The sequence below is a fragment of the Acromyrmex echinatior genome, chromosome 7 (assembly GCF_024713525.1).
Source record: "Acromyrmex echinatior isolate Ae372 chromosome 7, ASM2471352v2, whole genome shotgun sequence".
NCBI classification, from domain to species: Eukaryota; Metazoa; Arthropoda; class Insecta; order Hymenoptera; family Formicidae; genus Acromyrmex; species Acromyrmex echinatior.
Genome location: NC_141858.1, coordinates 292,307 through 310,072, shown reverse-complemented (window position 1 = coordinate 310,072; position 17,766 = coordinate 292,307). Strand labels below are relative to the sequence as shown.

General features: G+C 39.3%; 2 protein-coding genes across 15 annotated transcripts in view; one reads left to right on the top strand and one right to left on the bottom strand.

Annotated features, from left to right (window-relative positions):
• The window catches only part of LOC105144004 (prominin-like protein), a 331,794-nt gene that overhangs the window by 266,772 nt on the left and 47,256 nt on the right, over positions 1–17,766 (bottom strand). The gene's annotated exons all lie outside the window — the stretch shown is intronic.
• Positions 9,309–10,117, top strand: LOC147908891 (uncharacterized). Its single transcript, XM_087408073.1, has one exon. The coding sequence runs from the start codon at positions 9,309–9,311 to the stop codon at positions 9,870–9,872; it is 564 nt and encodes a 187-aa protein (XP_087264199.1). The 3' UTR covers positions 9,873–10,117.

Here is a 17,766-nt window from a genome sequence, read left to right as displayed (position 1 = left end):
TTTTCTAACGACGTTCAACGTAACAGTCATGCGCGACAGAAAATCCGTACGTGGGATTGATGACAGCGCGTGACGTATTCGTCGGAGCGCGGCGATCGCGTGCGCGAATTGAATTGTTCTAGAACTTTCGATTGTCCGTTGCCGGTGCCTGTTTGCGTGTACCGAATTGTTTTAAAAAAGACCAAAGGACGACGAATCCCTGACTTTGACGAGGATTAAGGTCAGGCTCGAGATGAAATCACGAGCTCACCTTATGCGTGCGTTCAATAACAATTACTGTCGGTCGATCGAAAGAGTTCTTACTTTTTTTTTCGAATTACCGATCTCAAACATTCAGCATTTCTCAAAATGCAAAATATTTCACAATTGGAAAGGAAATGTTGCATAGAAAAAATTTGCAATTTTTTTCATTGATTTCAATAGCTTTTTCTTTGCTTGTTTTTATTATACGTCCATCCATTCAATTTTATTTTATTTGTGATATTATCGTTACACTATTGAAAATAATTTATATATTTAGATTCATTAATATACATAATAAACTAATAAATAAAGGGACTAATTTTAGTTACATTTATTTATTAGTCAAAATGACACAGCTGATAAAATACACAAGATTAAGTATTAAAACTACATTTGTTGAATTTATTCACGAGCGAGCATTTGATTAATGAACTTGTGTTAAATTTGATTTAAATTATGAGTGGACTTAATTCGACACTTAAAATATGTTAAATTTTTTAATTAAAAATTTTCTTTTCAACTGTGTACTGCAGGGTTGGCAAAAAGACTTTTTTTTTTGTTTTGACCTGGAGCCAGTTAAAACTAGTTTTAACCAGTCAAAATTAGTTTTAACTGATCGAAGTCACTAGTCAAAATGTATTTTTATTTTTCAAGAACTTTTAACTTTTTCTTATTGTTGCAAGCTCACAGATATTGCCTAATGTACTTCGATAGTTTCCACTGTTTCCAGCTTTAATTTTTGTTTCTTCCTACCTCTCTAAGGTCCGTATTCATAGTCGTGATTTAACTTAAGAATCTGATTTGAGCTAGATTCAAGTCAATCTTTCATATCAAAAACGCTTCTCAAACCACGCTTTTCTCATAATGTTTCTTAAATCTGATTCACTTGAACGTAGTTTAAGAAATGCTTATCGGATTCATGATTCAAGCTATTTATACACGATTCTTGAATCTTATTTCAATATTTCTTCATTCATAGAAGTAATTCATGTTTTGATCGTGATTTGAATCGAAGTTTAAATCGTAAATCTATCAAAACATCTCTATCGTTGTCTTGAGAGTAATTTAATTAATTTTTCCAGTGACTTTAAAAGACATTTCTAAATTCGAATGGTTGAACGCGGTGTCGATCAACGTGTACGGCATTGAGAATAAACAGGTCCTTCCTCTGCGACTCACCAATGAAAAGAAGGAGAAACACGTCAACGTGCTGTACGTGCAAGATCCACGCAACGACGGTGTTGGACATTTTGCGTGGATAAAAAACCTATCCCGTCTCGTGAGCTCGCAGATTAGTGAGAAAAAGAACAAGAAATTTTTCTGCGATTGGTAAGTATACATGAAAAATTATTATAATTTTCCGTCTTACTAATAAAATAATGGTAATAGTTATAATTTTTTTCTTTTTTTCAGATGCTTGCACTACTTCAGTACCAACGAAAAATTGCACGTAATGGATTGCGAGAAGATGAACGACTCCGCTATCCGACTGCCGAGCGTGGACGACAAGTGGCTCGAATTTGAGAATCACTGCAATAAGCAGAGCGCCCCATTCATCGTCTACGCTGACTTGGAGTGCGTTCTACGGAAGATGAAACTTGAAAGGGAAAATGCATCGTCGTCGTCGTCGTACACGAATCAATGGCACGAGGTATTTAGTATAAGATACTACGTGCGATGTTCGTACAACGACGCGTTGTATCGGTTCCGTCGCGATGAAGATTGCATAACGTGGTTCGCGCGACAACTCAACGATTTGGAACATCGAGTTAAAAATATAGTATCCGCCAACGTATCCATGGAAACGTTGTCGAAAGAACAATTGAAGGCGTGCCGTAGCGCGACGCATTGCTATATTTGAGAGAAACCGTTTGCGCCGGACGATACGCGGGTCCGCGATCATTGTCATCTCACCGGTAGATTCCGTGGTCCAGCGCATGCGAATTGTAATTTAAATTATTAGGTGTTGGAATTAATTCGTAGCGTTTTTTAATGAAAGAATGTTATTTATTTCACATGAACATTAAAAAATACATTAATGAAAGTACTTCCCATCACTTGTAAAACGCTACGAATTAATTCCAACACCTAATATAAAAATTCATTTTATTATATATTCCGATCGTTTTTCACAATTTATCAGGCTACGACGCGCATTTTATAATTAAAGAAATTGCTGCCACGTTCGAACCGGTACTACTGATAACTAAAGAAAAATTCATTCACTAAATGTTGATAGCATCAAAGACACAAATGAAAAGAATTTTCAGAAAAATTGCATAAAATTACGATTCATCGATTCTTTAAAATTTCTAAACACAAGCCTCGATAAATTGACGTCGTTTTTAAGTAAAGACAAATTAAAAATTGTACGTTCCGAATTTCCAACATTATCAGATGAAGAATTTGAATTACTCACACGGAAAGGTGTCTTTCCGTACGAGTACATTGATCGCGTCGAAAAATTGCAGGACACGCGCTTACCACCGCGTAAATTATTTTTCAGTTCGTTGACAGGCGATATAGTATCCGAGAGCGATTACGCTCACGCCGCGAACGTCTGGAAGCGATTCTCCATTCAAACGCTCGGCGAGTACAGTGATCTGTATTTGAAAACCGATGTCTTGTTATTGGTCGACATTTTCGAAAATTTCCGCAAAAGTTGTGTCGCGAGTTACGGTCTCGATCCCGCGCATTACTATACATTACCTGGTTTCACGTGGGACGCGATGCTAAAACATACATGTATAAGATTCGAGTTACTCACCGACATCGACATGATCATATTCATCGAGCGCGGTATACGCGGTGGTCTCAGTCAATGTTCCGGTAGATACGCTAATAACAAGTACATGCGTTCGTACGACTCATCGAAACCGTCGTCGTACTTGATGTACTACGATGTTAACAATTTATACGGATGGGCGATGTGTCAACCATTGCCATACGCCGAATTTCGATGGGCCGAAGACGCTGCGAATTTTGACGTGAGCGCGATCGCTCTGGATTCATCCATCGGTTACATTCTCGAAGTCGATCTCGAGTATCCACAACATCTACACGATCTGCACACTGACCTGCCGTTCTGTCCGATAAGCCCGGCAAGCGCGAGGCTAAACTTTTAGCGACGCTGTACGATAAACAGCGTTACGTCATCCACTACCGCAACCTGCAGCAATGTACTCGTCACGGTCTTCGCGTAACAAAGATTCATCGAGTACTACAATTCGCGCAATCTCCATGGCTTCGCGATTATATTGAATTCAATACAAATTTCAGAACTCGCGCTAAAAATGATTTCGAGAAAAATTTATATAAATTAATGAACGCGGTATTCGGTAAAACTATGGAGAATGTGTGCAATCACGTTGACGTAAAATTATTAACAAAGTGGGACGGACGGTACGGTGCGGAGGCAATGATCGCGAAACCGAATTTCCACAGCCGTAGCATCTTTGCGGAAAATTTGATCGCCATCGAACTGCGCAAACTCAAGGTGAAGTTCAACAAGCCAATTTATGTGGGTATGTGTATACTCGACATATCGAAAGTCTGCTTGTACGAATTTCATCACGAGTATATGTTACCACTGTTTCGCGAAAAATGTAAAATTATGTACACCGACACGGACAGTCTTGTATACAGCATCGAGTGCGAGGACGTTTACGAGACTATGAAATGCGATATCGCTAGATTCGACACGAGCAATTATCCGATGGACAATGCGTACGGTATACCTCGCGAACAAAAAAGTACCTGATGAAGGACGAAAATAACGATGTGATAATGACCGAATTCGTTGGTCTCAGAGCGAAGATGTACGCGGTGAGGATGGACGGCAAGAGAGAAACTAAAAAAGCGAAAAGTGTAAAGAGTAACGTCGTAGCGCAAACGATAACGTTCGACGATTACACGCGGTGTTTGAACGAAGAGATCGAAATGACTCGTCGTCAATCGTGTATACGATCCAAACTGCACGATGTGTACACGATATTCGAATCGAAAATCGCTCTGAGTCCATACGATGACAAACGATACGTCGTACCGGACTCGACGGAGACGTTACCGTGGGGGCATTGGCGGATACCTTTGTAATGTGTGCGTGCGTGCGTGTGCGTGTGTGTGTGTGTGTATGTGTGTGTGTGTGTGTGTGTGTGTGTGTGTGTGTGTGTGTGTGTGCGTGTGTGTGTGCGTGTGTGTGTGCGTGTGCGTGTGTGTATCAACATTTATATTATTATTGTTTTTATATATATATATATTTTTTCATACAGTATATATATGTATTATTATATGCTTTATGTATTATCATAATTGGTGTATGTTTTTTCTACATTTTTAAATATTTTCATACAATGTACATGTTACTATTATCATTATAATTTACACGTAATGCATTTTTTTTTTACTTTTTATATAAGTATTACTATTACGTTTTATGTAGTACCATTTATGTATTATTATTATTTTCATTTCATATATTACTATTATTTTCATTTCATGTATTACTATTATTTTCATTTCATGTATCATACATTTATATACGTGTTTTATATCTGTATACTGCAAAACGAAGATGAATGGGAAGTAATAAAAAATATACGTTTATATACTCATATTGATATATTTTTTATATGTAGAAATAAAATATATGAATCAAAATTTTATCAAATAACATTGTTTTTGTGTATCCATGAATTGTGCGATCCATCGAATCCCAGCCACTTGACGTACACTTTGTCTCCCTTCCTGCGCAGTATTTTCTCCACGAAAGACACGTCCAGATGAGTAGCGCGATGCAACTCGTACTCGTAGAACGCTCCAGCGATGGATTTTCCGCGATAATCCTCGAGTAAATAGGTTACAGGATTGATACGCTGCACCTTAACGATCGTAAACACCTCGGTAGTCCAATTTGACATGTAACCCTTCTCAAAAATCGTCTTGTACTTGCTCACGCGTACCGAATCGCCTATTTCGAATTTTGCAGGATCCGCGATCTTTATCGCGCTGTACGCTGTGTCCAAGAGTCTTTCGGCGATCGCGGGAGTTACTTCAGCGGGTCGCATACCGATGGTGCGATGCTTGCGCGCGTTGTAATCTGACAGGAGACGCGGTAGCTCGTCGACCCACTTGTAATTGCCGTTGAGCGTAAACATCTTCCACATGTCGTTCTTGAGCGTGCGATTGAACCGCTCGACCACTGACGCTTTCAACGTCGAATACGTGGAATAGTGATTAACATCGTGCTTTTTTCAAGATTTTCTGCACATCGGCGTTGTAAAACTCTTTCCCTCTTATCCGTTTGTAAATTTTTCGGACATCTACTCTCTCGAACGATCTCAGCGATAGCGTTAGCCGTCTCGCTTCCACCCTTGCTCTTGAGTGGTATGGTCCACGCGTATTTGCTCAACACATCGATGATGGTGAGTATGTAGTGGTGGCCTCTGTTGAAACCCGAGTACGGGCGCATCAGCCCATCTCAACGACATCAGCCTGCCACAGATCGTCGTATCCCCGAACTATGACTTCCCCCTTCCGCCTTCGCGGAAAATTTCTTCTCGCAGGAGAATTCCTCGCGTGCAATTCCTCGACGAGTCGACGTCTCTCGGAGCTAATTTTCTCTCTCTTTTTCTCAGATTTCTTTTTCATAATTCGACGCGTAATACACTGAGTACGAGAAAATAATCTATTTTTTCTCGCTGATGTTACTCGACTGAATCATTTCATGGATACGCGATTTAATTTATAATAAGACGAGTTTCGCGAAGTTCCTCGATGATCGACAGTATCTCGTTGTCGTGAGCGTTGTTGCCTGCTCGGTGCGAAGCGTCAAGTGATAAACGCGCTTCCTTTCGAGTTACATATTCCGGGCTACCAGTTTTGCGGCCCGGGCACTCGGCTTATGAAGCGATTAGCCAGAGGTGACTTGGGCATAAATCCGCTGGACGCGGCGTGCCAAGAACACGACATCGCGTATTCTCGGAGCAACGATTTCACCGATAGACACGCGGCAGACAAAGTACTCGCCGAGGAGGCGCGGAAACGTGTCACCGCGGGATATTCGGCTCTGAGCGAGAGAGCCGCCGCTGCTGCCATTTGGGCAGCGATGAAAGCCAAGACCAAGATCGGCATGGGCATAAAATCAAAGAAGAAGACAACAAGGAAAAAGACAACGAAAAAGCGGATACTTCCAACGGCAAAACGAGGTGGTGCGTTACCTTTTCTGCCAATGTTGGGCGCGCTCGGGTCCTTGATTGGTGGAGCGGCCACCGTGGCGAAAGCGGTAAACGATAGCAAAGCCATGCGACGTCAGCTCGAAGAGCTGCAACGTCACGACCGCGCGATGGAAAAGGGCCGTGGTCTGTATCTCGCTCCGTACAAATATGGACGCGGACTGTATCTCAGCCCCTATAAACGCGGACAGGGTGTAGCAGCGAAGAAAAAAAAACGTCAAAGAGACGATAAGAATGCCCTCGGATGCAACTACCAACATGCAATTGGACGTGCTCGCGAGACGTATGCGCGTACCGTACTTTAGAGGTGTCTTCATGCGTAACGCTTTATCGACGAGCGGGGTGCACCGAAACGAAAGCAGTATCGTGAATCGGACGATGCGACCGAGCCGGAAGAAGAAGAGATAACCGTCAGATTGCACGTGCGACAGCGACAGCGAACGTGAGATGTTCGTATTGAATGGAGCGGAGCGCACGCAGAAAGATAACACATTCTTTACAAGGCTGGTAACATCATCGCTCGATAACGCTCACTCATCCAACTGCGTCAGCAAGAAGAAGCTCAGTGCGTCGTTAAATTTTTACAATCTTTGGGATTCGTAATGCGCAACTTTTAAGATGACTGATATCTTAAACATTAAAGACGAGCCGATCTTTGACGATCGCATCGTCAAGATTAAGACTCACACGTACAGCCTGTTCACCAACACAACGTTCGGGTACAACGACGAAATAAGAATACCCATACAGCAACAGAATCTGTACACACTGCCGTACGAAAGCTTTCTATACGTCGAGGGAAAACTGACGAAGAATAAAGTGATCCAGGGTGCTCACGTGACATTGGAAAATAATTACGTCGCGTTCATACTCGATGAGATTCGATATGAACTCAATGGTGTGGAGATTGATCGTAATAGAAATCTGGGTATAACTAGCACGCTCAAAAACTACAGTGTCATCCAACAGAAGCGTGATTCTACGGAATGTCGGCTGGGATGCGCAGACTACTGCAGCCGGATATTTTAATTTCTGTGTACCGCTCTACGTACTGCTGGGATTTTGCGAAGATTACAAACACGTGGTGATCAACGCTCGTCACGAATTGATTTTAATACGAGCGCGCAACGACAACAATTGTCTGATGGGAGATAGAGCCAACGCTCGAATTATTCAAAGTACAGTGGCGAATGCCGCACGTGTTATTGAGAGAGATAAATAAGCTGTCGATGCTGCGCGCTTTGGAGAGCGGACGATATTTGAGCATGGCTTTTCGCTCGTGGGATTTGTACGAATTTCCTTACAGAGCACATCCAAGCATTAGTGGGCCATCAAGACGGCTACTCAGCTCGAGAAGCCGCGCTACGTTATTTTCGCTATGCAAACAGGTCAAAAAAACGTCATGTCCGAGGATGTAAGTCGATTCGACGACTGCAAATTAACCAATGCGAAACTTTACCTGAATTCGGAATGTTATCCGTATGATGACTTGAATCTGGATTTTGACAAAAACAGATGTGCGATTCTGTACGAATTGTACGGGCGTTTCTGCAAGGGCTACTACAGATACGAGTATCTCGAGCCGAGTCTCACCTTTACAACTTTTTTACGTAATGGTCCATTCGTGATCATCGATTGCTCTCGACAGAACGAATCAATCAAGAGTGGCACGGTGAACGTGCGATTAGACTTTGAATGTAAAGAGGATGTAAATACAACAGCCTATTGTCTCTCATCATACATGATCGCGTGGTTCAGTATAATCCATTGACCAACGTTGTGCGCAAAATCACCTAAGTGCACCTCTAACACGATAAGATCTACGTCGCAATCAACCGCAATCGATTGCAGTCTTCTCGACAACATGCTCGTGCCAACGTTCGTGGATCTGCAAGGATTCATCGTTAACAAGAAATTTATCGTGAAGGAAGTGGCGGTGCTGAAACAGGGGACCGTTCTCACGCATTACATTTTTATGAATCCCGTGCCATGGAAATTTTTGACAAGATCCGACAGGTTTTGCGCCTCCTGATTGATTGCTTATCACCATGGATTGCAATGGGAGGACGGGACGATCCCGTACAACGAGGCAAAACGTCTAATTACGATGGCTGTATTTGAAGAATGATGCTGTCGTGTATGTCAAGGGACGCGAGAAACGAATGTGGCTGCGGAACTTGCTTCTGGACGATGAGCGAGAACGCATGTACATTGAGACCTTGGATGCAGTTTACAAAGACATGGAATCTTTATCTAATCTAGATGTTACTAATATTATACGATGTGGACAACATGTTAAGAATTGTGCGTTACAAAATGTATTGAAAATATATAACTGGTGGTTGCAAAAAAGAATTTTTTAAATAAAAATACATTTATAACGTATTTATTATGTATTTCTTTTCCTTTCTTTTGTAATGTATAAACGTATATATAAACGTACGTATGTACGTATAAATGTATGTATGTATAAACGTATGTATAAACGTATGTATAAACATATGTATAAACGTATGTATAAACATATGTATAAACGTATGTATGTATAAACGTATGTATAAATTCGTGACAAAAAAAAATACGTAGAAAGACTTGATAAAACGTGTCGCAACATGTTCGAAATTCTTGGAAAGAGGACTTGTCTTCTTTCATCGATTCCAGAAGTATTACGTCACAATTTACGCGGATGCAATCAGTCTTGCGATACCCACTTATACGAACGGTTGAAAAAATGTACTTCGCTAAAAAGAGCAGTGCATCGTACGATGTGAAGAAGGAATATAACATGTAAGTTTCAACATTCTATACACAAAAGAAACGTTTTTTAACATTATGTATGTACACAGTACGGAGCATCGTGCAGTGCGTTTACTGAGCACACGTTACGATCTGACGAATACGGGCTACAAATTTTTGGAAATTGGAATCAACGTTGGCCCACCGAGTTACGTGGAGGTCGTCCTTAGAGATCATCGCGGACACGAACTATCGCTGTCTCTCGAAACGTGGAAGAGCCTCTACGAGCAGCGAGGAAATATTTACAAGCTGCTTCGAAACGAATACAAGGATAATTTTATAAGCGTTGGACCGCTAACCGTCAGTGTTTGCATACTGAACGATGCTACGCTCGTACGTCTCGATTCTTCATCCGTACGCATTACGATGACCGAAACAACGCTACGCCGTATATTTGACTTTAATGGGTGTATCGATGTAACGTTCGAACGATTAGCTCGACTCGTCGATACGGTAGATACCAAGTATACGCGATTCTCCAACATCGCATCTGAAAACATTATACGAGATAGCAACATCTTCAATGCACATCAGCTCATCGCTTGCGAACTATTAGCTTTAATTTTTAATAAGTACGAAAACCGGTGTAATAAGATGTGAATAAAACATTTTTGTTCGCATTATTTCGTGTGTATTGTCTTTTACTTCCCATCCTTTGCCTCGACGCGCCAGGAAAAACCATATTGAAAAAACTGTACAAAAGAAACTCGTACTCTATTGATTCTTCCATCTTTTCTTCACTCATCTTCACGTTACGCGCGCTCTATCTTTCTCTAACATACAAGCCTTTACCGATGCATTTTTAAAGAAAAACGTGGTGAAATTTTGACAACAAAAAAAAAGAAGCCCTATTGTGTAGGAGCCTTTCCCCCTCTTTCCCCGCGTTAGGTATCCCCCGCGCCTACGAGTATTTCCCCGCGTTCCCCTCTAGCCCATGGGTTAGAACCCGTCTTGTTTTACTTGTCACAGCTAGTTAAACTGCTTTAATATCTTCTAAAATGAATGATGATTTTGAAATTGACAAAGATTTTTATGAATTTATAGATTTTTATGAATTTGTAGACATTTTCTTAAGAGATAGGGTACCGAAGCGTTATGTGCGCGATGCACACAATTCCCTCGAATGGTGAAATGAAATAGAATTCAAAAAAGATATCGATTTAATGAAGATACTGTAATAAATTTTATTCCTCTCGTTGATGAAGCGTTACACAAAGATTCACAACGAGGTCTATCCATACTACCATTATTACAAGTTTTGCTTACGCTTTTATGCAACAGGAAATTTTCAAATAAAAAAACATTTTTACTTTATGAATAATAATAATAATATAAATGCTAACAATTTGAAGCATAATCTTTACTGTTATCTTTTTAGCAGATAGTATGCGGTAATCTTTTAAGCATGTCACAATCAATTGTAAGCCAAATTGTAAAACGCGTATCAAGATTGTTGGCCTTGCAGTAGATACTTTATTAAATTTCACAGCTTTTTAAATTTCAACAACAGCTGGTGTACTTGCATATAAAATCGCATTTCAACGACTGGGAACAGTACGCAATATTCCGGTATCCCTGGAATTGTTGGTGCGATTAATGGAACACATATTCGTATTGTTAATGTACTCGGACGATCATCATATCTAGAAACCTTCCGTAATAGAAAGACTTATTTTTCCATTAATATGCAAGTATGCACTCCTTAATATACTTAAATATATACATACTTATCAATATTATAAAAGTTCTAATTCTATTTGAATCTTTCTTAGAAAAAGTTAAATAGAAATTATAAATAAGTATAAACATTTCTAAAATTTATAAATACTTGATATATTTATAAATACTTGCTATAGCAGATATGAAATTTCTGGATATTTTAGTGAGATATGCGAGAAGTATACATGACTCAACTATATTTATCTAGAATATAAACGAAATTATTAGATCGAGAAATCTATGGTTCTCTGCTAGGTGATGCTGCATATACTTCTACAAGTTTTCTTTTTACACCTGTAAATAATCCACAAAATGCAACAGAAGAACCATATAACAGAGCACATAAACGCGCTAGAAGTGTAATTGAAAGAGCTTTTGGAATTTGAAAAAAAAGATTTCCGTGTTTAAAGAGAGGTTTAGAAAATAGCCTTACAACCGTTTCCAACATTACTGCTTGTGCGATCCTTCACAAGGGTCTACAAAATAATGACTAAGCATCTGAAAATGATGACATTGAATTTCCGTTGGACAAACCAATTCGAAACGACCCTATACGTGTACAACCACTTGAAGGCATTGCTGTGCGTCAAACAATTCTCAATTATTTTATGTAATTAAGAACAATCAAAGTAAATTATAATAAGATTTTATTTGAAATATTGTTAATTAATAAATGTTAATTAATAAATGTTAAAATAATAACTTAATTAATATTAAAATAATGACTTAATTTAACTTAATTTAACTTAATTTAAATATTCTACTATAATTAAGTTTAATATTGGTAGCAATTTGAATATTTATGTTTTCAATATTTTTCTATGTTAAATATATCACAATATTATTTATCGAAAATTTTTAATTTTATTTCAGTAGCTTTTTTTGACTCAGTTATCTCGAGTTGCTTACGCTCATTTTCTGCACGATATTCTTCTGCCATTATTTTATATCGTACAGCTCCTATATTCAAAGCGTGATCTCATACTCATTTTTACTTAGTTTCGCATATCTATCCATTCGCCTCATTTTGGACAGCTTCTGTCTGTATATAGTGCCCTTTCAACTGCAGTGATTGTAAAGATAAGTTTCGCGAAGATCACTTTGTACGCGTCCCACTTGATGATAGTGTCGACATTACATCATAGTCAGAAACGCGCGAACAAAAATTTATAAACGAAACATATACTCTTCCTACATTCTGCACAATCGTGCGTCTCGCATGACGCCAGCTGTTAACTTAATATTACACAACGGTTTCTACCAAATTCACAAAAACAACAAAAGAAACGAAAAACACTCTTATCGTGCTATGATCGCTTGAATTCACTTACCATTAGTCGATTTAACATTACAACATCTTACAAAAATAAAATCGACTGCTTATAACTGACGTCTTACAAATAAAATTGATTACTTATAATTACGTCTTACAAATAAAATTGATTGCTTATAATTAACGTCTTACAAATAAAATTGATTACTTATAATTAACGGTATTCCAAGGTTTAACATACTCAGCGTAGGTAGAAGTACTTACAGGTCTTTCGTGAGATCCGCTTTTAATCACATCATATGTGTCGTTAGGCTTAACCTTCTCAATTCGATATGGTCCTAAATATTTCGCTCGTAATTTTCGACCTGGACCTAATTGTGTTCGTTTGATTGCTACTAGGTCTCCCACCTGGTATTCTGTAACCTTACGTCTGAGATTATATGTCTTACAATTCTCCGATTGCAGAATTTGTTCTTTCGCTCTAGCTTTAATTTCGTTACACTCTTCCTCAAATTTTGATCGAAATTCTTGTTCTGTTACTTCGCGTAGTTTCAGATCAGTTTCGTCGCGCATTTTTATGCCAAATAGTAAATCGAAAGGCGTCGCATTTACGCTACGATTGAACGTGGAATTTAATATACGTTGCAATTTATCTACATGTTTGTACCATTTAGCAGATTCTTCAATTAATAACTTGGAAAGTATCGATATGATTGCTCTATTCAAACGTTCCACTTGTCCGTTTGCCCTTGGCAATCCCGTGGTAATTGTCACGTGTTCAATTCCTTCACTCTGACAATACTCCTTGAACTCTTGGGAGGTAAAAGCTGTGCCTCTATCCGTCACGATTTGTTTCGGACTCCCGAATATTTGTTTTTGAACAAATATTCTAATCAAATTTCTAACAAATAGTCTAATCGACTCGCGAGCTGTGGTAGATTTAGTCGGATACAATCATACAAATTTAGTAAAACTGTCAATAATAGCGAGAATATGATTGTAGTTTTTATTAGTGATATCTAACGGCTCTAAATGATCGGCGTGATATGTGTGTAATGACACACATCAGGTTTGGGAATGTAATGTAAGGAATGGGATGTAAGTATCCTTCCTGTCTACCCTCTTTGCGATTTGTCAATATACACTGCACGCAACTGGCAATGTGTCGTTCTACTTTATTCCTTAAATCGCGTATAAAATACTCCTGACGAATACGCTCTTCGGTACGTTTCGCTGCCACATGTCCTTTCTCATGAATCGTTCGAATTACGTCTAATTCTAGTGTTCTGGGAATAACAAGTAAATCCCTACCATCTTGAAATTTATATATAATAAATCGCCGCTTATGTGGTAATTCTTATACGATTTGTCTTTGACAATTTCTTTTATTGCTTGAATCTCTTCGCTTCTCTCATCGCTTGCTTATTGACTCCTAATTTGTGATATAATTGGACTTTTCGCTATTATCTTAATTGGATGCCGACTCAAAGCATCGACGTGTTTCATACAGGTTCCCGATCTGTGCTCTATGATGTAATCATAATCCTCTAACACTAAAGCTCATCTCGCAATACGTGTACTTAACTCTTTTTTGTTCATGGTTCGCTGAAAAGCCGCACAATCAGTAATTATTTTAAATTGAATTCCTAACAGATACATTCGGAATTTTCTAAGTGCCTCTACTATCGCAAGCGCCTCCAATTCGTAATTCGTGTAAATGTAATTCCTTTCCTCTTTTTTAGTCTTTTTGCTCATAAAATATACTGAGTAATAAGTTGTCTTCGTCTGAACGCTGCAGAAGTACAGCTCCATAACCGTTTATACTTGCGTCCATGTGTCTTCCGTTTCGTGTCGCGAATGATATATTTTCAGTACTGGATTCTAAGTTAGAATCGTCTTCAATTATATGAATGCATTTTGAGCCTTATCGTCAAAATTATAAGATTGATCTTGTCGCTCAATGGTTTCGCGATTGTAGAATACGAAGGTATAAACTTTCTGAAGTAACTCGTTAATCCAAGAAAGCTTTGAATATCTTTTAATTTTTTCGGCTCTGTAATCTATCACAGCTTTGACTTTCTCTTGGGAAGGGTAAATTTTGCCCCCTTCTACTATATGACCTAGAAACTCGATGGTTCTTTTCACGAATTGACACTTTTTAAAATTAATTTGTAAACCGTTGTCGCTAGCTGTTTTTAATACGATTCGCAAGCGTTCCAACGCTTCTTGTTCATTTGCTGCCAGCACGATCAAGTCATCCACGTAAAGCAATACTATATTTTGTCTAATCAAATCCCAGAAAGCACATTAATACGAGGTCTGTCCCAAAAGTATCCGACCTGCATTTATATCTTCGCGCCAAAGTGTTCTAGCGACCTCTACCGGGCAGGCACGTCAACAGTAGAACTTTACGAACTTATCGGTTGGTCGCCAACACTAGTAGGACATATAGTTCATACGCAGTGTGTATTTGTTTACAGTGTCTTTTTCACGTTCGTCGGATTTTTAAGTAGCTAAAAATGACCGAAAAAACAATGCTCCAGCGCATGCATCAAACCTTGTGCAGCAGTATTTATCAAAACACAGTGTTGTACAGTTTCGCCAGCCTCCGTACAGTCCCGACATAGCTCCCTGCGACTTTTGGCTATTTCCTCGATTGAAAATGCCGCTTAAAGAACACCGATTCGACGACAAGAAGACTGTTGAAACCAATGCGACGAATGCACTAAAGGCGATTCCAATAACTGACTTTCAAGACTGCTTTGGGAAGTGGAAGCATCGATATGAGCGTGTTGTTCAATCAAATGGGGACTACTTCGAAGGATGCCACCAACCGGATGACGAAGAATAAGCCAAGCGCCGAAAAATGGAGGTAGGTCGGATACTTTTGGGACAGACCTCGTATATCTTTGGAAAACCCTCGGCGAATTACATAATCCAAAAGGGACTTTCAAGAATTGATATTGACCGTTCGGAGTGACAAACGACGTATATTTTCGACTCTCTTTTTCTACGGATACATAAAAAAATTTCCATTTTTCAGGTCTAATGTACTAAACACACAAGCATCCTCTAATTTATCTATTAGGTGTTGGAATTAATTCGTAGCGTTTTACAAGTGATGGGAAGTACTTTCATTAATGTATTTTTTAATGCTCATGTGAAATAAATAACATTCTTTCATTAAAAAACGCTACGAATTAATTCCAACACCTAATAGTAGATCTTCGATTAGTAGTAAAGGATGACCATCCTTTTCTATGACTCGATTTAATTTCCTATAATCAATACACGCGGTGATCCGTCCTTCTTTCTTACGACTATTGGACTCGCGTATTCCGACGTATACACTTCTCAATGATCCCGTCGTTTAGCCATTTCCGCTATTTGGTTTTCGACTATTTCGCGCTCAGGTGCCGGTAATCGTCACGGTTTTTGAAAGATGGGCCTTTCGTCTTTTGGTACAATACGCATTCTCACGTCCGTTGTCTTACACTTATTTACTTGATACGTTTCAACAATTGTCTCTACTTCTTCGCGTACTTTCGGATCCGTCACGTTACCAATGTCTAACGGTTGCTTTTCGATCACGTTGATTTGTTAACAATTGAGCAGGTGTTGCTCTTCGTATAGTTATTCCGTCGTTATTGATGATCATTTCTGTCATCGCTAGGAAATCGCTATCAATTATAACTGAATTTGTAACTTCGTTCGGCACAACGTGCACTATACACGGATATTCATCAGCATCTACTTCTATAATTACGCAACCTAATGAATGCACTTCGTTTTTTCCAAAACCAGTTAAACAGATACTATTTCCCCGTAGCTTATCTAATTTCACTTTATCGTAAACATCTTTGCGCATTACCGTGATTTGACTGTCGGTATCAATTAACGCATTAATCCGCACACCGATTATCGTGATTTGTTTAAACATTTTACCGCTCGATGAATCAGTAATCGTATTAATTACCGCCGTCTTTTTATCCGCTACCGCTTCACTATCGTCTAACGCGTTACACAAATTTGCCGTATGCCCGTATTTTTGACACTTAAAACATTTTTTACCTAATTCTTTCTTCTTACAGTCTTTAGATTTGTGTCCTTTACCGCCGCAATTATAGCACCGCACGTCTGTCTCCTGTTCCTTTTCGCCACTTTTTGGTGTTGTTGGTTTCTTCGCTTCCTCTGTCTTCTTCGGCATGCTGTTCTTCTCTCTCGTTCTCATCCTCTCAGTATTCTTCTTCCGAATTGCTTCGTATACTTTAAGCTTCTCCTTGAATTCTGTCAATTTTTTAGTTCCGTACAATATCATCTTGCCCTGTGCGTCTTCCGGAATTCCATCAATCACATATTTCATGAGTGCTTCTGCTTCTATTTTACCTCTAGCAGCTATTTCTTTTATCGCATAATAATATTCTGCAAGGTTTCGTCCCTCTTCAGTCCTCTTCTGACCACCGTGTATTTGAGCACTGTTTATTTCGTCTATAAATTCGTCTCGTAAAATTTCTTTTAATTTCTTCCACGACTTGATAATGCCTTCGCTGTCGATGAGCATTTTAGCAGGTCCGGCTAATGATTTCTTTGTGAATACTAACTTCTATAATTCCGACCATCCGAACAGATTAGTCGCATCTTCAAAGAGAGATATCCATCTTTCAACCGGATATGTATCTTTTCCAGTGAAAGTTTTAATTGAATCTTGCACATCTCGATATGTCATGGAGAACTTCGTGTTCACTTAACTGCCTCTGGTAGAGTGGTTCTCTTCGAGGTTATTTTCACTCTCTTTGTTGGTTCTTTCTTTCTCTCTTTCGTCGTCTTGCTCGTCAGCTGTTCCCTCGTCACTCGCATCTTCGTCTAAGCAACTGTCTTGTTCACTACCTTTAAGCATGAGAGTATCTAGATCCATTAAACTATGTAATATGCGCGTCATTATCTCTTCTCTGTTTCCGCCGTACTCTAAACCAAGAATGTTACAGCAGGATATCAAGTCACCGATCGAAAGTTTTCGCGCCACTTCCATTTTGTCTACGTATCCCGTTGTGTCTTTTTTAAAAGTGAAACCCTCAAAGTCTCCGAGTCTTTATCTATTTTTTCGATCACCTTCCTTTTCGAAGATAAACTTATGTAAAGCCATCACGGCAACGGTCGATGCCGCGTATCTTCTGATTGATTGGTTCAATTTGCGCGAGATTATTCATCTTGTCTCTGCACACTTTACGCAATGTGACAAATGTTTACCGTCGCGCGCTCACTGTTGTTGCACCGTCTTGTTCGCGTACACTCAAGACTAACGACTCACGTTCACTTACGTCGTGCAGTCCTGCCATCACACTTTCGATGTCGTTACCAATGTTACTGTCGCGCGCTTACCCGCGTCATATTATCACTGCCCTCTCGATGTTGGTACTGATTACCGACGCATTCACAGTCTTGCCAATGTATTTCTGATGCTACGTCACCTTGTAGTTGCACACTCAATGCCTTTCGGATTCT